General features: G+C 41.5%; 1 protein-coding gene, 1 long non-coding RNA gene and 1 pseudogene across 4 annotated transcripts in view; 2 read left to right on the forward strand and 1 right to left on the reverse strand.

Annotated features, from left to right (window-relative positions):
• Positions 1-1,800: 1,800 nt before the first annotated feature.
• The window catches only part of LOC309858595, a 29,044-nt gene continuing 4,238 nt past the window's right edge, over positions 1,801-26,606 (reverse strand). The window contains exon 4 of one of the 2 annotated variants that reach the window (XR_014308264.1): positions 1,801-2,258. This is a non-coding gene — a long non-coding RNA (uncharacterized lncRNA). Of the gene's footprint in view, positions 2,259-12,821; positions 12,930-26,606 lie in introns of those variants that run through there. The other variant, XR_014308265.1, reaches the window with a different exon arrangement.
• LOC309858593 (spermatogenesis-associated protein 31D3-like) lies at positions 7,315-10,556 on the forward strand (the record flags this gene model as incomplete). The annotated part of the gene is made up of 5 exons (XM_082751307.1): positions 7,315-7,636; positions 8,349-8,499; positions 9,417-9,462; positions 10,013-10,073; positions 10,343-10,556. Exons 1-5 carry the CDS (start codon positions 7,623-7,625, stop codon positions 10,554-10,556), a joined length of 486 nt encoding a protein of 161 aa, XP_082607433.1. The 5' UTR covers positions 7,315-7,622.
• Positions 21,116-26,596, forward strand: LOC309858594 (spermatogenesis-associated protein 31D1-like; annotated as a pseudogene). Its single transcript has one exon. The product of its transcript is annotated as a spermatogenesis-associated protein 31D1-like (transcript).

Here is a 26,606-nt window from a genome sequence, read left to right on the forward strand (position 1 = left end):
GAGTGTCAAAAATGGAGTATTTGGTGATACACAGGAGGCTTATTGTTTAGATAATTAAGATTATAGCATATTCTAAGATTTGGATCCATTTACCATGAAGAAAATTCCCATTCTGAGGGAAAACACTTTACTTTTGAAATATATCACAGGGTTGGCTTTATTCTTCCCTTTTTGCCCAAGGTCTTAACTATCTAATCTGTTTCTCCTGTTTCAGCAGGGCACCAGTGAGGCTTTTAGGAAGCCCAGTGTTGGGAATAAATGCTAAAATAATCCTCTTCTCTCCACATCTGGTATGGCTGTGATTCCTCTTTAAAGGAAGAGCCTGGGGGCGCCTGGGTGGCTCAGTGGATTAAGCCGCTGCCTTCGGCTCAGGTCATGATCTCAGTGTCCTGGGATCGAGCCCCGCATCGGGCTCTTTGCTCAGCGGGAGCCTGCTTCTCTCTCTCTCTCTGCCTGACTCTCCGCCTGCTTGTGATTTCTCTCTCTGTCAAATAAATAAATAAAATCTTTAAAAAAAATAAAAAAAAAAAAAAAAAAAGGAAGAGCCTGGATCCTTATTATTTAAAAGTCTAAAAGTCAACATCTTGTGTATTCTTGTGGTAAATGCAAAATATTAAGCAATATTCTGAAAGACTGAGGAGAGGGTCTGTGTTTCAGTATAAAAACTACAGCATTATTATCACTGTGATATAGAGATGAAAAGTTATAAAACATTTTGGCTCAAAGAGATGCCACATGAATTTAATAATTTTCATGTGGATAATTTTCCAAACAAACTGTAGCCATGACTTAATCCCTCCTAGAAAGACAGGAGTGTATCTTCAAACAAACTGCCTAAGCTCTTTGTTCACAGTTTGCTTTTTGATTCAGCAAGATGGATTATGAGGGGTAACAACCAGAGCTGTGACAGCTTTGGCTAAATCCCACCTGGCGTTCAATCCCTTTCTCCTTTAAAAAGCTCTCCAAGTTCATAATTCTACAAAAGGATTAATCAAAATCATTGGAGGGGTGCCTTGGCTTGGAGGTGGTGGGGGGGAGGGATTTAATATGCCAATTAAAAATCCATTGTTATAGAAAAATTCTTGGGTTGTATTATTTGTATAGTGAAAGCAACCCAAGTATGTATCTTATTTGAACAGTAGTGCACTTGGGCTGACAATGAAGTGAACTAAAAACATTTGGGGCCTATTCCACTGCTTTTAGTGAATCTTTACTGGTCAGTGACAGCCCAGTGAACCTTCTTTGGGCACAGTGAAGCTGCCAGTTTCTTAGCCTCTAGATATCGTTTCATCCATAGCACTGCTCCATGATCACATTATATATCCAACACACATATGAATGTGAAACCTCCTCCATCATATTCATCAGCTTATCTCCTTTCTACCTTCACCCCCCCACCCCCCTCCCAGCTAGAACTCTCAGCAAGGAGGGAAAGAAAAACTGTAATAGTCTTTTAGTGTATGTGAGAGCTCCAGACAGAGGAGTTGCAAAGTACAGGACTAAATGGTTACTTAGTATTTCTTTCAGGTCTGTGATATTATGCAAAATACCTCATGGTTAGAATAGGCAAGTTTTTAATTGAGGCCAGCGAATGTCTACTTTGGGATATCAATATATTATTGGTTCATTTTCATCACTCATGAAATTTGTAGCAGATAATTTGTCATTAATAACTTAAATATTAATGTTTAAGAATAAATTCCTTAAAAATGGGAGTTAAATTAAAGCTGCCCTTATGTGTAGTACAATTGTTTTTCCTTTACTTGCATCGAAGCAGCAGAAGAGAGGATAGAATTAACATGGAGAATTGCTGACTCTGTCCATGGGAGTGTGACAGTCCTGGGAGGACATGTTAGGAAACAGATAGAGGCTCAAAGGCCCTAAAAAGTAGATGCAAGAGATGACAAAATTAGATGGCCTTATACTCTTTCATACTCTGTCATCATTCCCTGGATGGAAAGTAATTTGCTACCTCATCCTTCCTTCTTAAAGTAGTTTTTGAGACTTGATTTCTAATATTTAACTACTTATCATGCATTTAATTATATATGTTAACAAGAGAGGAAAACCCATAAATAAGAAACCATACATCAAATCTTGCTTTCAGAATGAACTGTGGATTTCAGCTACTTGATCAGACTTTATACCTGAGTTGTTATTAAGTGCCAATATTGTTTGTATCTGATGTCTTCTCCCTTTATTAACAGCATACCTAGGATGGAAGTGAACAGGAGTGCAGGGGCATAGGGGTTGTCAACCTGTGGGAGAAGGAAATAAATTTTTAAAATTTGGTGTTTGGTCCCTGGACCGTTCAAGAACGGCAGTCTGTTAAAATATTGATGTGTGCATATGGTGTCATCTGTTCAGGATGTTCTAGTAATAGCCAATCTTTGAGACTCTGAGCTTCAAGTTTAAGAGAAACAGGAGATGAGAATGTGGTATTAAAGTAGTCTTTTTCCTCTTTAGAACTTTGATGCCTGTTTGTCTTTTGATTATTCAGTTTAATTATTCCCTTAATATTTTGCTGTGTTTTTGTGTTTTGCACATTTTGCACCATTATCTCAGGGCTGCTGGACCTGAAATTCAAGTACAAGTTGTTGAAATTTTTACATTTTTTAACAACACCTTAGCAATATATTGGAATATGGTATAATTTTCCTTATTTTCTTTTTTATGTTATTGCGTTTATTGATGTAAGTTAGGCATTGTGGTTTATATATACATTTTTCTTTCTTTCTTTTTTTTTTTTAAGGTTTATTTACTTATTTATTTGACAGACAGATCACAAGTAGATCGAGAGGCAGGTAGAGAGAGAGGAAAGGAAGCAGGCTCCCTATGGTCCTAGGACCCTGGGATCATGACTTGAGCCTATGGTAGAGGCTTTAACCCACTGAGCCACCCAGGCACCCTATATACATTTTTCCATCTATAACATGTTTAAATGCATTTTGAAGTATACAAATGAAAAGTATTTGTTGTTTCTATTATATAATTGTATATTAACTTTTTGTCTGTACATACATAATATTTCTTTTTTTTTAAGATTATTTATTTATTTGACAGAGAGAGAGAGACAGTGGGAGTGAGAACACATGCAGGGGGAGTGGGAGAGGGAGAAGCAGGCTTCCTGCCACGAAGGGAGCACGATGTGGGGCTCAGTTACAGGACCCTGGGATCATGACCTGAGCTGAAGGCAGATGCCTAACGACTGAGCCACCCAAATGCCCTTATTCCTTTTTTATTATTATTAAATTCAATTAGCCAACATATAGTACACCATTAGTTTTTGATGTGTTCAATGATTCCTTAGTTGTGTATAATACCCAGTGCTCATCAGATCATGTGCCCTCCTTAATGCTATAACATTATTTTCAATGTGTATGTAGTCACAGATATTTTTCCAGTGGCATTTGAAATTAAATTTTAATTTTCATTCTATTTTTCTTTGAATTTGATCAGTATACTTGATTAAGAAATCAGCTTCCTTTTTTTTTTTTTCTGCATGAAATGAATGATTTTTGCTTTTACCTTTTAGGTAACAAACATACATTTAGGGTAGCTAAGGTTTGAGGATGGGAAAAACAGCAGGGAGTTCCCAGGTTGAATGTGTTAAATCCCTGAAGTAGCAAACACTGAAGCCTATGTAGAGACAGTTGTTTGGCACTAGCCTGGTACAAGCAGGGTTTGTTTTTTTTTTTTTAAGATTTTATTTATTTATTTGTCAGGGAGATAGAGAGAGTACAGGCAGGCAGAGTGGCAGGTAGAGGCAGAGGGAGAAGCAGGCTCCCTGTGGAGCAAGAAGCCAGATGTGGGACCGGATCCCAGGACCTGAGCCGAAGGCAGCCGCTTAACCGACTGAGCCACCCAGGCATCCCGGAAGGTTTTAACACGCAAATCCTGTTTTGTTGCTCTTGTTTTCCTGGTACCCAAACAAAACCAAGATAATCAATTTCACCCTGCCCACAACTGCTCAAAATGGGCCCTTAATTTAATAAAGAAAATAAAGACATTTTGCTTATTTGTTTTTTGAGAATCTGAGTTCTGTGCAAACACTCAGGCTAAGAGCAGGGGGAGGATAACAATATTTGTTAAGTGATGAGCATATGTCTAATATTTTACTAAATAATATCAAGTACAAAAGAAAATATTAACATTTCTATGAATAGTGATCTCCAGATAGGGTACACGTAGAAGGCAGTTGATAAATGTGGCATGTTTTCTATAGGATTGCCATTGTGCAACATTTGTGGTTATGGACCTCTTAAAAATCTATTAAAAGAATAATACATAGTCACACAAAATTTGTATGCAATTTCAGGGGGTGGGACCAAGAATCTCTAAAATAGAGAAGGACAATAATTTTAGGTCATCACTTCTTCATTATTTACTCAGAGAAGTCCTAGTTGAGGACATTTATTACTTTTTGTGTTTTCTCACAGCACCATTTATCTCACCTTAGATGTTCATGGCTATAAATCAACATTTATTAGTGTGATTATTTGCTTAATATATGTATCCTTAACTTGATTCTAAACTCCATGGGAGCAAAAGAAAATCCATACTTACTGTGTCTTTTTTTTCTTTAAATTAATTAATTAATTAATTAGACCAAGATCAAAAGTAGGCAGAGAGGCAGGCTTGGGGGATGGGGGTGGAAGGAGGCTCCCTGCTGAGCAGACACCCGATGGGGGGCTTGATTCCAGGACCCTGAGATCATGACCCAAGCTTAGGCAGAAGCTTAAACCCACCGAGCCACCCACGTGCCTCCATACTTACTGTTTCATTCCCCATGGTGAGCACAGGTCTTGGGACATAGTAATCACATAAATATTTGTTGAATAACTCAACAAATGAATGTGGATGACATTAAATATAGAATTTGGAGAATACATCTAGGGTTATATGTGCTAGAATTGTTGAAACACGTTTCATGGAGGAGGCAGCACCAGTTCAAACCATATTTATTGAGCACTTTTCATGGATAGGGCTTTGGGCTATGCATGGTATGGGAGTGATAGAGTTTGTTTTTGGAAGTTAGGAAGTTATGATAGTCGCAGAGGTCACTTGGGAAATAGCTTAAGGAGTAAGTATAATTGATGAGAAAACTAGCACATCTAGTACATGATGGATAATTGCAGAAAACATGGTGGGACCAAGTTATGAATTGTTTTTAGCAAGATGTCAGACAGGTTGGCTTCTTCATAAGCAGACCTTGTGATGAGGTTTTGTATGCAAGTGATATCTTAAGGAAGGTGCTACCTGATGAAACAAGAAAGGGAGTAAAGGGAAGGGGAAAAAAGCAAGGGGAAAAATCTAAACACACACACAGTGCGTGTTTGTGTGTGTGTGTGTGTGTGTGTGTGTGTTTATTTAGGTAAAGTGTTTGTCTTAGACTGGTCTGCTAGGGAGCTCTGAAGTGTAAATTACACTACAGAATATGCCCAGATCCAGCCAAGGGAGCTAGGCAGTCGTACTCCTACATTTCTTAGGCATTGACTTAGAGCTGCCCCAGGGATATAAATCCCCAGGCCCCTTCTGTTTTCTCTGCAGGAACAAGGATGCAATAGCACTAGTCACACAAGGGCAGTCATCAGAAGAGTAGCATGTATTGATGGGCATTAGGAACAAATCACACCGAAGCCATGGGATGGTGCATAGAAAGGTCAAAGGAATGGGAGGGAATCTCAGGAGAGCACCTGGAGCATCTGCTCTGGGAGTCTTAGTTTGACTTAATAGGCAATAGAGATGCATTGAAGTGGTTCCCAAACCTGGCTGCACATTAGAAACACCCTAGAAACACCCAAGGAACCTTTAAAGAAAAATTAATATTTGGGCTCCATCCCAGATAAATTAAATCAGAACCTCTTTAGGTAGGATTTGGGCATCAGTGCTTTTTGAAAGCTCCTCCCTGGGATCAAAGGATGGACTTGAGTATAGGCTCCTGAGAAAGCATGTGGCAGGATGTAAGCAGTGTTTTAGGGAGGTAAATGGGCAGGGATTTATAGGCTGGATTGAAGGAAGAAAAAAACTGGAGTTGAGAGTGTTGACAAAAGGTCATGCTGTGGACTATAATTGTGGCAGTGAAAATGGAAGTAAAGGAACAAATTTAAGAGATATCTTAAGGAAATATCCAGGAAATGTAATAACATTGAATGTGAGGGCTTGAAGGGCAGAGGAGTCAAAGGTGGCTTGAAGACTTCCTGGGTAGGAGTCTTCTTTTGAAGCAATATTCACTGAAGTACTGTGATGCTCAGACTGTATGGAAAATTTTATCAGTCGAGTCCTTTGACATTTTCAGCTGGAAGAGGGAAGATGGTTATTATTAATGAGGAAGGTTGTCAGGGGACCTACATTATTCTTTGGTCACAGCTTAGAAATTGTGCTGAGTGACTCAGGCTAAAAATGATTGTTAAATCATAGCGTCCTTAAAATAATAAAACTCAATATATCTTATGTGACCTGGGAAATCTGTTCCCATGGAACTTGCAGCTTGGGTATTTGGAAGATGGTGTTCATAACCTTCTATCATATTGTGCTAGTGTCAGTATTCTCATTGACAGTATTGGCATTTGTTAATTCTGCTATTATTATTGCTAAATATGTACATTTATAGACATCTGTCTTATCTTCTTAGTCATGAATTCTAAACCTTGACATAACACATTATTAGACATATCATTAACATTTTATGCTTTTTAAAAATGTGGTGAGATGCCTCTTCTGTTTGTGGAGTAATGTGAACAACTTTTCTCTCTTGACACAAAAATTATGCAAGCACTTGAAGTTTAAATATCTTGCCTTAATTGTGTGATATTTCTTTATAAGTATACAACAACAAAAAAATAGTCACAGCTACTAGTGCCACTCTTTTTGTATAATATTTTATTAACATATCACATGAGGAATCCAAGAAGATAGAAAAATAAGGACTATTACCCCAATTTACATTTGTAATAGTTGAGGCCAGTTTAGTGACTTGACCATGGTTGCTTAATACAGAAAGTGGTGGGAAGGAAGCACGAAATCAGCACTTTTGTTTCCCAACTCAAATCTCTATTCTTTATGCACTTCTCCCTCACTCTAGAACCCTGGAAAATGATTTTCCTTAGTTCTGCTTTTCCTAAGTAGTGATCATATATTTGATTATCTTACTTCCCAAATCTGAGCTGGGACCTTTAATTTGGAGCCACAGCAGTGGCAACAATAACAGATCTTTCTCTGATACTGTCTCTTAGTTGCCAGAGATTGTGCTTGGCATTTTATAAGCATTTTCTCTAATCTTCTTACTAATCCTAAGTAGTAATATAGTAGATAAGTAATAACCTAAGTTTATAAATAAGAAAATGGATTGTTTTGTCAAAGGGTGTGTGTGTGTGTATGTGTGTGTGTGTGTTAGCTTGTCCCCAAACCTTTTATGCAGTTTAGCTTCACTAACTTTAGGAATACGAGTGCTGCACAGTTACCCCCAAGACCATTTGAAGGTTTAATTATTTACAGTCATTTTACACTGACTTTGGTTTGGGGATTATTGAATAATGCATTATTGAGTTTAATTGAGTCAGCTTCTCTGACGGAAGATACTAAAGGCCGAATGAAACAAAAACTGAAATGTGCTGTGCAACATGTACGGAACTGAGTGAGTGTGAAAGAACGTTAAGGTCTCTATCTGCGTTCATGGAAGCCAAACACATTTTCTTTTAAAGGTTTTATTTATTTGACAGAGAGCACACAATCAGGGGAGCTGCAGGCAGAGGGAGTGGGGGAATCAGGCTCCACATGGAGCAAGGAGCCAGATGCGGAGCTTGATCCCAGAACCCTCAGATCATGGCCTGAGCTGAGGGTGATTACTTAGCCGACTGAGCCACCCAGGTGTCCCAGGCAAACACACTGTATATGAAAGCTGGATCTGAGGACCTATGTGATCCTGAGTGTAAATGTCAGGGTACAAGCAAAAACTCCAGGTAGCCTTGCAGACTTTCAAGGCACAGACCTGGTAAGACGAAAGCCAAGTTCTCAAACAGTGAAGCGGGACCCAGGTAATATATGAATTATACATGGAATGACAGAAAATTTCATAATTTTCATAAGTGATGAAAAGGAGTAGGAAAATAGGATGGCAGACCTGAAGGACCAGGAGGATGGAGGGGTCTTCTGAGCTAGTAGGTGGGGAGGGGCTCTGGACACACCTTGTTCAACTCTCCCCTCCCTCACCCTCAGAAACTCTTTGTGACCGTGCTCTGTGATGTAAGCCTGGGGACGATATATATTCAGCGTGTGCACAATATAGGCTGTCTTGTGATTCAGACGATGAAGTTCCAACACTGGAATGTTCTCTCATTTCTGAATAGCGATACTAAACCATGTCTGAGCTCTAGCTCAACATGCTTGGAGATTGATCCCAACTTCACCTTCCTGTGCGGTTTGGGATTGCTCCTTCTGTTCCTGTGCTACCTGGTGGGGATTCCATTTCCAAATTGGAAAAGCAAAATTACCCAAAAGGTAAGAAAACCTTGGGGAGGGGAGGAACTCAACATAGATTATTACGGTTTCCATTTCTAATCCCAAATCTTATTCCTTTTTTTTTTTTTAGACTTTATTTAAGACAAAGGAAGAGAGCAGAAGTGGGGTAGAGGGGCAGAGTGAGAGAGAAACAGGGAGTGCAATGTGGAGCTAGATCCCAAGACCCTGGAACCCTGACCTGACCCCAAGGCAGACACTTAACCAACTGAGCCATCCAGGAGCCCTAATCCCAGGTTTTAAAAGGAGTTTGGTAGAGTGGGAGAAGCACCTAAAATGGGAAGTCTTAAGAGAACAGACATTCACTCCTCTAGGAAAAGAGGCCTGGCAGGGGTAAGTGTTAAGAAAGAACTAAGGTTTCTACTTGAAACTACAGTCTATCTGGGTATGGTGGTGGTTCTTGGATAAAATCCCAAACTCAGGGATTCTGTAGTCCTGGATTGGGTTATTTTGAGAGGATGGGGTCTGTGTAAGAGAACAAAGTTTCCCAGCACTCGACCATATCAAGTCACATTCCCAAGTCCAGCATCACTCGATCAAGCCTTCCTTCATGCTGAGATGATCAGAACACTGCTAAACCTCTGAGAAGACAGTGAGGTCGGAGCTAAGACCTAGTTTACAGGGTCCTACCTGAGGCAGCACAGCTGTGACTGTTGGGCTTCCTTTTCTATGTCCTCAATGAACAAAGGACTTCTGATTGTGGACCTCCTAGACAAAGTCGTCCCCTGGATTTTCCAAAGAGTAAATATTGACAACATTTTATCACCTTTAAAACTGAAAAAAGGAAGGAACACAAAGTTCTACTAAAGTCCTAGAATTCTTGCATAAACGATGTTTCCATTTCTGAGAGAAGAGTAAGACATGGTTCCCAACCCCCCTCATTTTCATTTTTCTTCTAGCATCAGGGCAGAGCCAAGAGGAGGAGGAAAGGAGAGACACTGGAAGGTAAGGTTCTGCCTATTCCACCTGAGCTCTCTCCAAGGCTGATGCTTGCTGTCCTCTCCATGAGGGCCCGGTCCATGAACTCTGAGGATGTGAGCTGCTAGATACATTCCCTCAGAGGAGAGGCTCATGGAAATGTAGCCAGAGTGCAAAACCCTTCTCAGATCCCTGCTCTGACCATTATTGAGCATGAAGCAGTGATGGATCTGGACAACGAGTGCTTCCCACTAGGTGGCCGTGTGAGATGACAAGAGTCAGAACTTCTGTCTCCTGACTTTGTGAAAGCTCTCTGACATCATGGACCTTCAGGAGTCTTCCCTGACCTCTCTGCTTCACAGAGGTGGTCTGATCATCACATGGATAATTTACATGAAAGTACTTTATACAGGAAGCTAGATTACTAACCAGCTTCACATCACTGGCCATTTGCCCTCATCTATTGATTGTTGGGGCTTTCAGAGTCCAACATCCCAAGGCTGTCCTATAAGGGGACTCCTGGATTAATACCTATGTTTCTACTTTCACTATATAACTCAGTCTCCTGTTTCCCCAGATGGCAGATGGTACCAACGGGAAGTGGAGGAGACCCGGAAGCTGATCTCTATTTTAAGAAGGTGACCAGTTTTCCCCCTTGATCCTATTGCCTCTTAGAGCAGGTTTTATGCAATTGCAGGATTCACTGCAGTCTGTCATAGTCATGGGGTGGGGGTAGCCATAGGAACAGATATTGGGGTGAATGGTACTGAGTACACTGTCAGTTCATTAAAGTGGGGCATTGTGAAGGGATAGCAGGATTCAGGTGGCCCCTCCCTTGTCAGGTCTGCATGGCCACCTCCCCTTGTTCTGGTCCTGGCTGCAGTTTTTTACCTCCTGTCTCCTGCAGCCCCCTCGGCCGGCATCATGATACCATCCACTTTCGTCAACTGTTATGTCCAGACCCCTCCTGTGAGATAAGTAACAGCACATTTGCTGAGATCAAACGGCTGCTGTTCCTGCAGGCACTGGAAGATTCTACTTCCTTGGCTTCCACAGCTCCTGTGACTTCTTCATCATTCACTCTCTCCACTGACTTCTCAGCAACCCTCCAGGAGAGCTAATACCAGCTTTGCTGCCTGAGTCTTCCCCACCACCTGCCTCCATCTTCTCACCTAACCCAGTGATCCCTGTGGCTGATTTCTTTCCACCCTCACCACCGGGTGATTCTGTGCCTCCAGAGCCCTTTCCTTCCTTGGATTCCAAATTCCCAATGGACCATTTCCCAGCCCAGCCCCCTGCCTTTCCACCTCCTGTCCCACCCCATCATGCTCATTCAGTGGACCGTAGCGTCCAAACAGAGACAGTGTCCCTAAATACCCTTTCCCAAGATGTCAGCCCCTTTCCGCAGTTGTGGGAACAGTGTCCATATCCTACCACCTTGGAGGAGGGCCATTTACAGCAAACCCCCATCCAGTTTGAGGTCTCCAAACTCTGCATAGTGAGTCCTTCCCTGCTGCGGATGCCTCAGATAACATCTCGAATGCCTCCCCAGAGCAGGAATCCCCAGGAGTTCCCCATCCACTTCCTCCATCCATGCCTGAGAACCCGCCTCAACTCCTGCCTCAAACCCAGCCCCTACCCATCCCTCATGTCCAGCCCCAGGCCCATCTGGTCCTCTAGCCTAATCAGCATCTGTGGAGTGTGTTTTCACAGACCTCACAATGCATCCAACCATCTCACATCAAAAGAAATCCAACAACTGGAATGGAACGTGTTACAGAAGGTACAGAAACGTGTGTGGGGTTTACCCACTATAGTCCAAAGATCCCAGGAGGACTACTGTTCTGCGTCTAACCCTTGTTTCAGCCACAAGGCCACCAAGGCCCAAGTTGTAATCTCTGTCACTCCTGGGAAGTTTCCTCTGAATGAAGAGCTTCGGAGAAAACTAGAGTCTCATCTTCAAAAGAGGCTCATCCTACACCAGAGGGGCCTAACCCGCAGGATCTATGAGCCTCTAGCACTGACTCTTCCACAGCAACTGAGTCTCAGCGCCATGGTGGACGCTCGGGGATCTCTAATAAGAGTCTGATCAGAAGGAGTAGGTCAAAAAGTGTGTATGTGGAGCTCCCAGAAATTCTGCTAGAGGACATTTCCTGCAAAGATGACCTGGAAAAGGATCAGGGACACAACCCAGCGAATGATATGGGATATGGTTCTGACCAAGAACATAGCCGATCTGTGAAAAATTCCATGGTGTCTGTAGAGACTACAGGACAGAGACAACTTGATAAACTTGTGAAGACTGTGCATAATTAATGGCATTCCATGGAGCAGACATCACTTGTTTCTAAGAAATACCAGAATGAAATAAAAGAGGGAAGTTTGCCACCATCACAGGTTGAGGAAGACTCCCTGAATACTTCCAAGGGCTTCCCCTTGTTACACCTACGGCAGCACAGACGCTGGAAGACCATATTAAAAGGCTTAATAAGAGGGTGACTTGGGGCCTTCCCCCTAGGGTCCTTGAATCCATACAGTGCTTTAAATCAAAAGAGTTTAATGGAAGCTTGACATCTCTCTGTGGACACAAAGCAGGAACAGCCAATTCAGCCCCCATCCCTAATCATCCTTTCCCTGCCACCTCAACTGCGGGCAAGGAGGAACAAAGAATTTTGAGGCCATTAGCCTCTAATATAACCCATCAGACTCCTACATCTGTCAAATGTGACTCCATAGGCAACAGATGGCCCCCAAGGCCGCCTAAAAGGCAAGGTGCGCTCAGATGGCCTCCAAGGCTGCCTACAAGGCAAGGTGTGCTCACATGGGAGCCAAAGGTCAAAAGTGCAAAGGCCGATGCTGGAAGAGGACAGTAACCAGGCATAAAGGGGAAGAAGCCATAACCTGGTGGTGTGCCCACAGAGTAAATATTTCTCTAGTAACATGTTGTCTGTTCTGTGTACTGTTTTGGGAGCAATGGTTTTGGGCAAATCAGTTCAGCCGTTACTGATTGCTTCCTTCATCTTCTAAACGGTTACCAATCTCCTGGACCTCTTGGGAAATATGTATCATGTGCCCCCGAAAGCCCCCAAAGCCCATTCTCCCTCTGATGGGCTCTCTCTCCTGTCCCATGACTTAGCCTTCCTGAAAATATACAGTAGCTCACACCTCTCCCCTCACTGAATGTTTTACACCCTTTACAGTAAGTCTTCTATATCGGAGGAGGATCAAATACAGGTATAGTTTTCAGAAAATATTGATTAAGACACTGTTGTGTTAGCTTAATCATGACTTAGAAGTCAGTGATCAGAGGATCCCACAGGTGGATGAACTCTGAATGGGAGTGTTTTTGGGGGATGGGGTGTTGTTCTTGGGCTGGTTGGGGGTGTTTCTTCAGGCTGCTGGACTGAGGATGTTTTTTGCAGAATAAGAGCATCACTTAGCTGTTATTCATATGAATGTTGACAAGGCAGCTGCCACCTTCCAGGATAAGACACCTTTGAAGAAATGAAAAAGTGAAAGAGAAACCTTGCTGGTAGAACAAAAGTTTATGTCTACTCATCCCCTTCTCAGGACCTGTCCCACTCCTCTCCTTCCTCAGTCTGATCCAGGCACCACCACTTTGTGGCAGACTGGAATCTGGCAGCCTACCGATGCCTTATACCAAAAAGGCATGGCTCTGTTCCTTGAGTATGCAAGCAATACCTGCAGGCTGTCAGGCATGGCATCCCCTTTGGGGAAAGGTGATCTTGGTGCCTGCCTTCCATCCACACTCGATGACAATATATAAGATACGGCCTTTACTATGGCTAGGATGGCGGTTTGCCACCTTCAATATTCACGGCCTTAGTGGAGCCATGGTAGCTCTTGCCCAGAACACGTGCAACTTATGAACCAGAGGTGAGTTCTAGACTGTGTACCAGGATACAGATGTTTGGGGGCTTATCATGGAACTCCATGGAATGCTTTACTTTGGGGGGAGGGCATGATGGCACATATTCCCACACTTAAAACAGGGCTCTGGACGGAAGGCAACTCCACCTCAGACTGGGACTCAAAATGGGGTGAGTGTGCTAGAGAACACCTGAGGTAGTCTTCTGGACAGTCTCAGGATGCTCAGTGCTAAAACAAAAAACCAGATGTCCATGACCTCTCTCACTACCACTCTTATAGCTTCCCATTCAAGTTATCATTGACCCTACACTATCTGAATGTTGGGGGTCACAGATAGAATGCAGATTTGATGTGGTGGAGGCCCTGAGGGGGACAATAGGTGGGATGGGGCCCCAGGCAGGGAACCTGAAGAGGTGGTGAGGGGGTACACGCTGATCTTATATCTATGCGGACAGACCAGCCAATAACCCATCCTTGTGGTTCCTACATAATCTCATTTTATAGTCCATTATGGTCAATCCAGTGTTCTTCCCACCACCCTGTAGAGCTTATTACTGGGAATACTTCTGGCATCAGAATACTATAGTCTGACATTCTGTTCTCTTGCCTCATGGCCCTGTCCTTCCAGCTTATATGTCTCTTAATTTTTCTACTCACATCATTCACCTTCCTCTTCTTGCCTATCCAGCAAGGCCTTGTTATTCCTTTCCTCACTGATCGCCACCAGTCCAGCATAGGAAATAGAGTTGATGGTACTGTAATAGTGTTATCTGGTGACATGTGGTAGCTGCAGTTGTGGTGAGCACAGCACAGCATAGAGTTGCATACCTGACACTAATGTGATACTGCATCAGCCATTCTTCAATTAAAAACAAAACAAAACAGGCTCCAGTACAAGTGGACCCCATCTAAACTCCTGCCCTCCTTACTGTCTGGCAAAATCTTGTCTCTCGCCTTTTTTTTTTTTTTTTTTTTTTTTTTTTTTAAGAAATGCCTTTCTATATGTAACTGATTACTGTTGGATTAAATCTCCCATGTCAAAACTGAGTCTACTGGTGCCACATGAAATTCAGCCCCAGCACTACCCGGAAATCATTATTCATTCCACAAATACTTATCTAAGACCTACTAATGTGAGCAAAATAAATGGAGTTAGGTCAATATTTCCTTAGTACATTCTTTCCCCAGTTTCTCAGACCTAATTTATTTTACCTTATTTTTAATTTCATTTGAGAGAGAGAGCAGAAGCACAATCAGGGGTACTGGCAGAAGTAGAGGGAGAAGCAGTTTTCTGCCAAGCAAGGAGCAGGACTCAATCCCAGGACACCATGGCCATCACCTGAACCGAAGGCAGATTCTAAACTGACCGAGACACCCAGGTGGCCCTCAGATCTATTTCAAATTTCCTTTACTTTCTTCAAACTTAGGCCATCTTCGCATCCAGCACATCCAGCACATCCAACACGGCTCACAGAGGAACAAGAAAGCAGTGATAGAGCTTCTCACAAAACAAAACAAAATGAAATCCTTCCAAAAAAATATCCCCATTCTTCTTTTCCTCTTCCTTCCTGTTATATGGAAAGAGGTTTCCTTCCCAGTCTCAAAGGAAATATATTTTCTGAAATGTCTTTATTGAGATAGAGCTAAGTTCTTGTCTTGATGGACTAATCTACCCTTGTCAGGTCTCCTTCTGACTCCTCCCTGTCCTTATGAGGCACTCAACATCTCTTTGAAAATGATTTTTACTAGAGAAATGTTTAAACATGTACAAGAGCACATAGAACAATATAACTTCCCACATATCCATTACCAAACTTGTTCTGTTATCATTGGGTGGGTGTGATACACTGTGATTAAAGTGCAAAATCCCCTTTAAAACACCTTGCCATCCATCTCTGAGACATATGCTATGTATCCACGTCGAAGCTCTCACGTTTCTTTGGTATTTATCACCTGTGCTACACACTTATTCAAAACAGATGTATGCAGCATTTGTGATGAAAAGGCACTGGGCTTTGAGGCTTTGGCAATTAATTTTGCTCTGCCTTAAAGTCAACCCTGAGGAGCAATTTGGGTGAATTCCTCAAACACACAGAAGAAGTAATCTTAATTCAGGGCAGAATTTCACTGTCCCTTAATCACTCGGTAACTGTAATATTCCAAAAGCATAGAAGAACACCGTCTATGTTTTTGAAGGCTTGACATTGTGTGTTTTCAAATATTTAGAAGAAAAATTTGTCATGTTACTTTTCAAATAAACTACTGTGTTTCCCCTATAATGGAGTAGATAAAATACTCCCCTCTTTCCCAAAATGCCATTAAAAATAAAAAATTAGATGAAAACTGCTCAATATCATTAACCATCAGGAAAATGCAAATCAAAATCAATATTTACTAAAACTTCACACCTACAATGATGGTTAAAATAAAAAAGAATACAAATGTTGGTGGGAATGAAAAATGGTACAGCTATTTTGGAAAACAGTGTGGCAGTTGATCAAAAAGTTAAACATAGGGTGCCTGGGTGGCTCAGTGGGTTAAGCCACTGCCTTTGGCTCAGGTCATGATCTCAGGGTCCTGGGTTCGAGTCCTGTATCCGGCTCTCTGCTCTGCAGGGAGCCTGCTTCCTCCTCTCCCTCTCTCTGCCTGCCTCTCTGCCTACTTGTGATCTCTGTCTGTCAAATAAATAAAATCTTTAAAAAAAATAAAAGTTAAACATAGAGTTAACATAAGATCCAGCAGTTCCACTTCTTGGTATATACTCCCCAGAAATGAAAACAAGTCTACACGAAAATGTGTAAACAAATGTTTATAGCTATCTTATTAAAAGATCAAAAGATGAAACAATTCAAACAACCATCAACTGATAAATGGCTGAATTAAATACACATATTCCTATGATATAGTATTTTTTTGGAATAAAAAAGACCAATCCATGCCACAACAGGGATGAACCTTGAAAACACGTTAAATGAAAGAAGCCAGTCACTAATGGCCACATATGACTCCATTCACATGAAATGTCCAGAATAAGAAAATCTAGAACCAGAAAGTAGTACATCTTAGAGGTGGAGGGAGGAGGGCAGAGGAGAATAATAGCAAAAGGTTGCAGATTTGTTTCTTTTAAGTCATGACAACATTTAAAATTGTAGTGATGTATATACTGAAAATCAAGGAATTATACAAGTTAAATAGGTGAATTGTATGGTATGTGAGCTGTATTTCAATAAAGCTGTTAAAACAAGTAAAGTATTTAAAAATAAGTACTTAAGGATGACAAGAAGGGGAGCATAAAGAACAAAAGCTGTCAACACATTTTTGAAAAATGGAAATCTGGTGGAGGAGTGGAAACTGACTCACAGAGCTAACAAAGTGCTGGCAAATCGTTCACAGTGCAAAACCTAGAAGACACGCAACCTGGTGGCACTAGAGAAAGAAAGAGATTAGGGATTCCATGTTAGTAAAGATGTTGAATTATTGTTCTTTGTTGTTTGTTTTATATTGCATATAATTTCTAAGATCATTTTTTTTGAGTGGGGGTGCCCTTTGTCAGTTTTGTAAAACCTTTTTGAAATGTTAGCATGTTTCAAATGTGTAGAGAGGATCCCAGGTTTCTTTCATTGGACAGAACTTGAGACAACTGTTTTAAAGTTAGCATTGCACACACCTGATGATCTGAAAACATACTGTGTGTGATTTCTATTTTATATTTGTTAAGGTGTGTTTTGTGTCCTTGAATATGGTCCATCTTAGTGAACGTTCCATGTGAGCTTTAGAAGTATGTGTATTCTGTGGTTGGATGAGGTATTCTATAAATGTCAATTAGAGCAAGTTTATTGAGGGTGTTGTTTGGGGCAACTATATCTTTACTGGTTTTCTGCCTTCTGAATCTGCCCATTTCTGATAAGGACTGTTGAAATTTCCAAGAATAACAGTGGATTCATCCATTTTTTCTTGCAATTATAGTGGTTTTTGCCTCACAGATTTTGACACTATGTTTTACATGTGTAACTGTTAAAGAGTGTTCTGTATTCTTGGAGATTTGACCCCTTTGTTGTTATGTAATGCTCTTCTTTACCTATGATAATTTTCCTGTTGTGAAGTTTGCTTTGTCCAAAATAATAGAGTTACTTCTATTTTCTTTTCATTAGTGTTAGCATGGTACATTTTTCTCTGTCTCTCTTTTTTTAATCTATCTGTATCTTTATATTTAAAGTGAGTATTTCATAGGTCTTCAATTGGGTCTTGTTTTTTTATGTGCTGTGATAGTCTCCTCTTTTAATTGGTGAATTTAGACCACTTCCATTTAGTGATTTTTAAATATAGTTAGATTAATATCTCTACCTTGTCCGTTCTATTTGTTATTCATTATGCCTATCCTTCCCCTCTTTTTCTGTTTTCTTTTCTGGTTTTAAAAAAAGCATTATATATAATTCTATTTTCTTACTTTGTTAGTCTATCAATTATTCTGTTTAAAAATATTTTAGTGTTTGTTCTAGAGTTCATAATATATATTTACAAGTACTCTAAATTCCCTTTCATGTAATGTTATAACACTTCATAGATAGTGCAGGAGTGTCCAATTCCTCCTGTCCCTTGTACCACTGATGTCATTCATTTCACTTATCCATGTACTATAATCACTGAAGACATTATCATTATTGTTATTATTAGGTCAACTGAGAATAAGATGAATGAATGTTTTATTTGACCCTCATTCATTCCTTCTCTTCCTTTACTTTATGTATATCTGAGTTATTTTCCTTCTCACCAAAGAACTACTTTTAACATTTACATAGGGCAGGACTGTTGCTGATGAATTCCCTGTTTTTATTTGTCTAAGTTATTATTTCTGTTTTACTTTTGCAGGATAATATCACTAGATATGAAATTTTGGATTGGTGGTTTTTTCTTTCAACAGTAAACATTCTAATCTCTTACTTTCATGGCTTATGATAATAGGTCATAATTCTTGGTTTTTTCCTCTAAGGTAGGGCTTCTATTTCCCTCTGGATTCCTTTGAAATTTTACCTTTTGTTTTCCTATCACTTGAATATGATATGTCCAGGTATAGACTTTTAAAATATTTCCCTACTTGATGTACTCTGAACTTCCACAATGTATCGCTAACCTTTTATTAATTTTGGAAACTCCTTGGCCATTATTACTTCAAGCATTTTTTTCTGTTCTTTCTTCTTCTGGTATTCTAATTATATATCTGTTGTACATTTTGAAACACAGTTCTTGGATATTCTAGATTTTAGCACTGAGAAAATTCTTTTTCTCTTTGTATTTCAGTTTGGAATGTTTCTACTGACATATATGCAAACTCACATATTCTTTCCTTGCTTGTATGGACCTACTGATGAGTCAATCAAAGTCATTTTTCATTTGCCATACTGCTTTTGTTTTCTAACATTTCCTTTTGATTCTTTCATAGAATTCCCTCTCTTGGCTTCCTCTGTTTTTGTATGTTTTCTACCTTTACCACCAGAGACCTTAACATAATAATCATGGTTATTTTAGATTCCATGTATGAGAACTCTGAAATTTGTCACATCTGAATGTGTGCCTGATGCTTGGTTTGTCTGACAAGTTTGCTTTTTCTTGCCTTTAGCATGCCTTGTAAGGTTTCTTTGAAAGCCAAACATGATGTATTGGGTAATCAGAACTGAAATAAAGAGACCTTTAATGTGAAGTCTTATGTTAGTCGGGTTAGGTGTTGGGGTATGTTTAATATTTACTGTAACTATGCATATCAGGGGCTGCAATTTCCTTTAGTGTCCTTGTTTTTGTCTCTCCTAGTGTCTTTAGGTTTCCCTAAATTTCCCTAAATAGAAACTATACCTTGCAGCTCTGTTTAGCTCTGATCCTGTTCCTATACCAGAGCCATTAATACTGTAGCAAGGTGTCAAGGGAGGGGATATGATTAATCATTCATCTTTTAATGGGCTTATGTCCCTGGATTATGATGTTCACTAGTGTTTAAAGGTTTTTGTTTTTTTGTTGTTGTTGTTGTTCCACTTTATCAATAAGAAAGGAAGCCTAGAGGGGGCTGCTATTGTTGGGTAATTTACCTTCTTCCATGGGGCATAACGCTCTGGTAGGATTTTCCCAGTGAGTAGGTTTGTGTTACGGAAAACCCTCTGGGAATATTTCATGATGTTTTCAAAATGGGTTACCTTTCTCTTTCTCTCCAACACTACATTCCTCTGCCAGAAACTTGAGCTTTTTTTTTTTTTTTTTTTTTTTTTTTTGGTAGCTCTACTGTGAGAACTAGTTTGGGTTCCTGGTAATATCACCTATAAATAAATGGGGGTCCCCCAGTAGATTGTGACCCCAGGAGTTTCTCACTCTCATGCTAGCCCATATGCATCCTTCAGCAATTTGTCCAAGTGTCTGTTTAAGTGTTCATACCAGGAGAGCAGTGTTGAGCCTCCAGTGCTTCTGTTTCAGGTAAGTGAATCTTAGGTATGATTTTCTGCACTGACACTCTCAGAAGATTTGAGGTAATGGTTTGCCACTATGGTTCCAAGAAATGTCATTGATTTTTAGTCTGTTCAGCATTTTGCTTCTTTCACAGACTGAAGTGATGACTCCCAGGCTTTTTAAAATGTTAGATCTGGAACCAGAAGTTACCCTTCAGAGAATGACTCTTTATTTTCCTGTTCCTCTTCCCGCATTTCTAAATGAGTTTGGTAGGGTCAGAGAAACACCTAAAATGAGAAGTCTAAGGAAAGAACAGACATAAACTCCTCTAGGAAAGGAGATCTGACAGGGTGAAGGATTAAGCACGCACTAAGAATTCCACGTGAAACACATGGTCAATTAGGGTATGGTTTTGGCTCTTGGGTAAAATCCCAAACACAATGATTCTGCAGTTCTGGATTGGGTTATTTGGAGAGTATGAGGTCTGTGTAAGAAAACAAATTTTCCCGGGTCTTGATCATAAGTCACATTCCCATGACAAGCAAGCCTGCCTTCACGTTGGGATGATCAGAACAGTGCTGAGCCTCTGAGAAGAGACTTGGGTCTGAGGTATAGCCTACAATACAGGGTCTACCTCAGGGAGCACAGATGTGACTGTCAGGCTTCAGTTTTTTATGTCCTCATTGAACAAAGAACTTCTGAGTGAGAATATCAAGTGTGGACCCCCCAGACAAAATCCTCCTTTGTTTTTCAAAATAAAGCCTTAAAAATTGAGAAAAGCAAGGAACACAAAGTTCTATAAATTAAAATACAGTCCTTGTGTTCTTGGATAAAGAATGTTTCCATTTCTGAGAGAAGAGTGAATGATGAGTCCCCACTCCTCATTCTTTTCTTTTCGTTCTAGTGTCAGGGCAGCGCCAAGAGGAGGAAAGGTGGGACTCTGAAAGGTAAGATTCTGCCTATTCCACCTGAGCTCTCCAAGGCTGACCCTTCCTGTCCTTTCCATGAGGGCTCAGTCCATGATCTCTGAGGATGCCAGCTCCTAGATACATTCCCTTTCAGAAAACAGAGGCCTCAGAGGAGAGGATCATGGAAACACAGTCAGAATGCAAAACCCTTCTCAGTTTCCATGCTCTGACCATTACTGAGCAAGAAGTAGTGATGGATCTGGGCAATGGGTGCTGTCCAATATGTAGCCTTGTGAGACATTAAGAGTCAGAACTTCTGAGACTTTGTGAAAGACCTGTGATGTCATGGATACTTGAATTCTTCTTTGAGGTAATCATTGACTGATGTCCCACATAGGGTGGTTTTCAGTATCACATAGGATAGATAATACACACAAAAGCCCATTGTGAATGATAAAATAATGTAAGTCTTATGATCATTGATCATGTGACCTTATATCCTAATACATGGTACTCTCCAAGTCCAGTCTACCAAGGATATCTTTAAAGGACACTCTATTCAGCCTTCTATTAGATCTCTCTCTTCTATCTTCATTATTTTCCTGGTTTCCCAGGGTGGAGAACTTGCCAGAGAGAAGTTGGGGAGGCAAGAAAGGTGCTTCCTCTTCTGTAAAGGTGAGTAAACACTACCTTCTTTCCTGAACCGCTCTTTTAAGCAGAGTCTATGTATTTCTAGAGCCTTAGGGAAGCCTCAAATTGACATAGGATGGAAAATTCTAAGAGTTAGAATTTGAAGGCTTGGGGATGTTGGTGGGTGGGGGGCTACCTTTGCCAGACCAGCCATGGTCACCTATGTTTGTTCTGGTCCTGGTTGCAACTTTGTATGTCCTATCTCCCATAGCCCCCTAGGCTGGCGTCATGATACCATCCACTTTCATCAACTATTATGTCCAGACCCCTTCTGTGAGGAGTCTAACAGCACAACTGCTGGGGTGAATCAGTTGCTGTTCCAGAGGCCCTGGAATATGCTACTCCCTCTGTGATCCCCTTGGTTTCTATAACTTCTGTGACTCACTCATCATTCACTTTGTCTCCTGACTTCTCTGCAGTTGCTCCAGGAGACCTAATACCAGCCTCGTTGCCTGAGCCTTCCCCCCAATACCCTCTATCTTCTCACCTAACCCAGTGACCCCCTTAGCTGACTTTTTCTTACCCTCACCCTTAGGTACTCCCTGCCACTAGAGCCAAACACCTAGGATTCTTAATTCCTAGGGAACCATTCCATACCTCCACCCCCTGCCTTTCCTCCTTTCCTACCATATGATGTTCAGACAACAAGAGGCCACTTTACCTCTGAATACCATCTCCACTCTTGACCCCACCATTTCACAAGATAACAACCTCTTACCACATCTGTCTCATATAAGGAAACCCACTGATTCATTTGCTTGTTATCAGGCATCTGTTTCACCACTGCCAGACTGCCCTTTAACTGTGACTCAATCTAAATCAATTTCCATCTCATTTAAACATATTCCTGAGAATTCATCTCCAGATGGTCCTCGTGGGATATCTCCTTGTGTCCCAACAATCAGAGGTAGTGAGTGTTCAAACCCATCGAGTTCCAAATTCACTTATTGGCAGGCCTATGGCAAGAACATGTTCCTCCCCGCATTATCACAATCCGATGTTCACCAAGAGCAAGTCTACCTCCGCCAACCGGAAACCTGTTTCAGGAGAGAGACTGCTACTAAACACAAGGAGGCCAGTGGAATTTCTTTCCCTGGTCTTAACTTCCAGGCCCTATTGGAGAGACAAATGGAGAAGAGGATGGCTTTCCAGATTTTAGAGAAGAAAGTAAAAGAGGAGGGGCCATTTTCCAAACAATTGTGGTCAGAGTACCAATGGACATCTTTAGGGAATGTTTTGCATCTGCTTGATGTACAGGTCACCATAGCCTCCAAAAGAGGCTGGAACACTGAAGCAAAACCAGAGCAGCTCTCTATTTATCAACAGCTCCTCTATGTCAAGGCTTTGGCAGAAAACTTGCATCAGATTTATAGCCAGCTCTTCTGGCGTCTTCCTTCTTTGCACAGTGAGTCCTTAGTAGTCACTCTCCTGATTTCTAGTAGTATTTCGCCACTAGAGTCTCACTTTGTCTTATTCAAAGGAATTCATAATACCTCTGCTATCAAAATACAAGCATCTCCTCCACCACTTCCTCATTCCCAACCATTTCCTCTCCCCATTGTACACCCCCAATCCTTGCGTCAAACCCTGTCCCCATCCCAACCTCTACCTTTCACTAAGGTGAACACCCATGCCCATTTTCAATCCTACCTCCCGATCATACCACCTTCTTCATCCCTAATTAGAGACCTTGGAGTGTCTTTCCATAGATCCAAGAATGAATCAGACTCTCCTATCTTGACTGAAAATCAACACCTGGGATGGCATGTGTTGCAGAAGCAATAGGAAAGGTTGTGGGCTTTAGTTCCTGTGTTTCAGAAATCTGAAGAAACCATTTGTCCTCGAGCTCCCAACCTTCCACTGGTTAGCCGGACGTCCCATGCCTATGTACCCATCTCCATCCTTCCTGGCCATTTTCATATCTTCTGTGAACCCCAGGAGACACTGGAGTTACATAGCCCAAGGAAGGTAATCCCACGCTGGTGCCTCCATGACTGCAGAAATCTAGACTCCCTAGCAGTGATGGAGCCTCAGCATACATTATCAGAACTCTCCTAGCAAAAAGGCAGGCATGTTCACTTACAATTCTCTAAGTTTCAGGGCCATAGTAACCAGGATCTAGCAAAGACTGAATTGAGTCTCCCCGGAAGTTTCCACGAGAGGGTCCAAACAGTGTTCCAGCTAAGAAAAGATAGGAGGAGGAATCTTGGGTATATCCTAGAGAAGATTCCAGAAGACAGCCCACAGAGGATCTTAGAATGCCACCTAGTGAAGGGTCTGAGGGCTGCCTTGGAGACAACAAGGAACTGTGTGTGTCATTCAAGGAATCACTCGGGGAATGAAATATTGAATGTCTCAAGGAAGGACACAGACCAGAATCAAATGAAAAGTATTCTTAGTTTACATATGAGCAAGAAGTTTTGGCAGATCACTGCGGGTAGGATTCCTATAGGTGTGTGTTATTCATGGCTTGCTGATGACAATACATTGCCTTTCTCTGGGAGTTCCCATACTGCTCCAGAAAACACAGATGCTAAAGACAACGGTCGGTAGGGTTTACTGGCAGAGCACCACTCTAGAGCATTCTTTTCTCAGTCCCAGTACTCGACAGGTGCTAGAGGCCCATATTATTAGATTTCGCATGAGTGAGAGGTGGGGTCTACCCTTCAGGGTTCTTGAATCCATAAAATTCTATAAGTTGAGAGAATCCAAAACATGGCCTCTTCTCCAATTTGACTTTCCCTCCTCAGCCATGCATATTTCTGGGGTGGATTCCAAAGCTGAGATTTTTAAACACCTTGAGGGAAGCTCTAAACCTATTTTCAGAAACAGGGTGAGAACAACAAGTCAGTCCCCACTGCGGATCATCCTCTCCTCACTATGTCATCTGTGGGCAATGATGGACGGGGAACCTGAAGGCATCACACTCTGACACTGACCATAAGACTGCAGAGGGTATCCAGATAGCTGAGTCGGGCAGCCAGACTTTTCAGCCCTTTACACACAGCATCAGAGCTCAAGTGCGACCCAGTGAGACTGTACCAGACAACACATGTGGCCCAGAGGTACCTGCAAGTCAAGCTGGTGCTGGACTTGAGCCAACCCATGAGAATGTGAGTTCCAGTAACAGAGTAGAAATGGAACAGGGCAAAGATATGGAGGAGAAGAATTTACAACATTTTGCCATGCCCATCCTGTCCAGGGATATATTCGACACCAAGGAGCTCTATACCCTTCAATCCCAATCTTGGGAAATCTTGATGACCAGTGAGTTGGAAAGCTCCAAAATGATAAATGTCAACATGAATGAAGTAGAAACTGCCATGACCATGGAGCACCCCTCACCAAAAATACTGGTTCCCTAAGATTCTAGACTATCAGACCTGAAAAGACAGATCCTGAGTGAGTTAAAGTTTAAACTGGAGAGTGAGGAGCATAACCAGGCTCAAGGATGTCCCACTGACATGCGCCTTCCCTCAGATAGCTTGAATTCCAAGGCTTCACTGACTTGGTCCCAGGGTGTGCGCAGCGGGGACATGGAAGCATCCCAGGTGCTGCACATCCAACTGAATGTTAGCACAGAGGAGCAGCAGGAATCCTGGGACTCAAAACTGGCCTTCTGTAAGGGCCAACCTACAAATTTCTCACAAAGAAGAAGTGCAAAGAAAGTGAGACCTTAGGATCCCAAAGCAAGAAAATGCAAAAGTGAGGACTCAGGAGTAGGGACATCTGTAGGCAGAGAGGAGAGTCTCCATGCTGAGGACAGAAAATGAGAGAGTGCTTCCCCAACTCTGTCACAGAATGAACAGTTTCCTCTTGAAAGTTACTTCAGAAAAAAGATGAGACAATTTTCTCAGTGGATCAATTCCAAGAAAAAAATCATAGGGCATCAGGAAAGTCCCCAGCAATAAGCCAAGCTCATGTCCACCTTACTGCAGCACCAAGAACCATTTGAAAGTGTGGCTACTTTTGGGAGTGATCGGCCTCCTGAAGATCACAAGCTCACTTGGGAAGGTCCTAGAAGAGAAGCTGGAACATATACGTATCTGAGGCCCCAGAGTTAAGCCAGCAGCAGGAGGAACTACAGGCCCAGGTAGGGCACGACAAGAGACCTCCCTCCAACTATTGGGCTCTTTCTGACCCACAACAGGAGAAATGGGCAAGTATCAAGTCCTGCAGCCAAGAATCTGTCTGTGCTGACCAAAACTGTCCTACAAAAATTAGGCAGAACAGAAAGAGGGTCAGACAGCCCCAGAAACCTGAGGCTTTTGAGAATCAGCTATTAGGCCAGAGTCAATGTCCTTCTTCTCTGCCTTCTGGAAAGTCTGTGCCTCATCCAATCCCCACCTTTATGCATCAAGTTTGCCAGGTCCTTTGGGCCACCAGGGGTGACCCTGACAAAAAATACTGTGTTTAGCAATTTGACTCTTCTACTCAGGCAGAACATGCTTCTCCAGCAATTCTTGGGAGAAAAATTTTCTCTAAAGAAATCATTCAGTCCTTGTTGAGAAAACTTCACAATTTTCATGACAATATATCCTCTGATGAGAACAACCTTCAGCACAACCAAGAATATTAATCCTCCTCAATAAATGTTTTTTTCTAATAGAGAGTGGTGTTCTCTGAGTACTGCACTGGCTGGGCTTGCAATCAGGGAAAGGAAGCAGTGCATTCAACTCTTAGTAGTTAATGCTTTTGGCTTCTACAAGTACACCAGTCCCTTGTAGAAAGCCAGACAGTGGCCTTCTCAGTTTTATCCTGGAGTCCCTTATTTGATCCTGCTTTGATATCCTGTATTTAAAACCTTTACTTTTTTTTTTTTTTTAAATAAGAAATATAACGTGCTTACTCTGAAACCTTCAGGCCTTTACAAATAGTGAGAAAACCCCTTAAAGACTAGAACTTGATTTAAACTCTCTTTCACCTTCTCCCAAACTATTTGTCAGGTAGGATACTATGTCAGCTAGGCCTCACCTCCTGGAGGTTACTCAGGCCCAATGATACGATTTCAACAGATGAATATACGGGATAGTCTTTGAGCATGAAGACAGTGCCCTCAGGGATGTTGCCAGGGACATTGTCCTCCTATATGATGCACCTTCCCAGACATGCAACATTTTACCCCAAGGTTACAGTAATTGAGGTGTACATTAATTATCTATTGCTGTGTAATGGATATTCCAAAATTTAGTGGGTTAAAAAAATACATACTTATTATCTTATGGCTATTGTGGGTCAGAAATTTGGGTGAGG

Source organism: Mustela nivalis (genome assembly GCF_964662115.1).
Source record: "Mustela nivalis genome assembly, contig: HAP1_SCAFFOLD_2858, whole genome shotgun sequence".
Lineage (NCBI taxonomy): Eukaryota > Metazoa > Chordata > Mammalia > Carnivora > Mustelidae > Mustela > Mustela nivalis.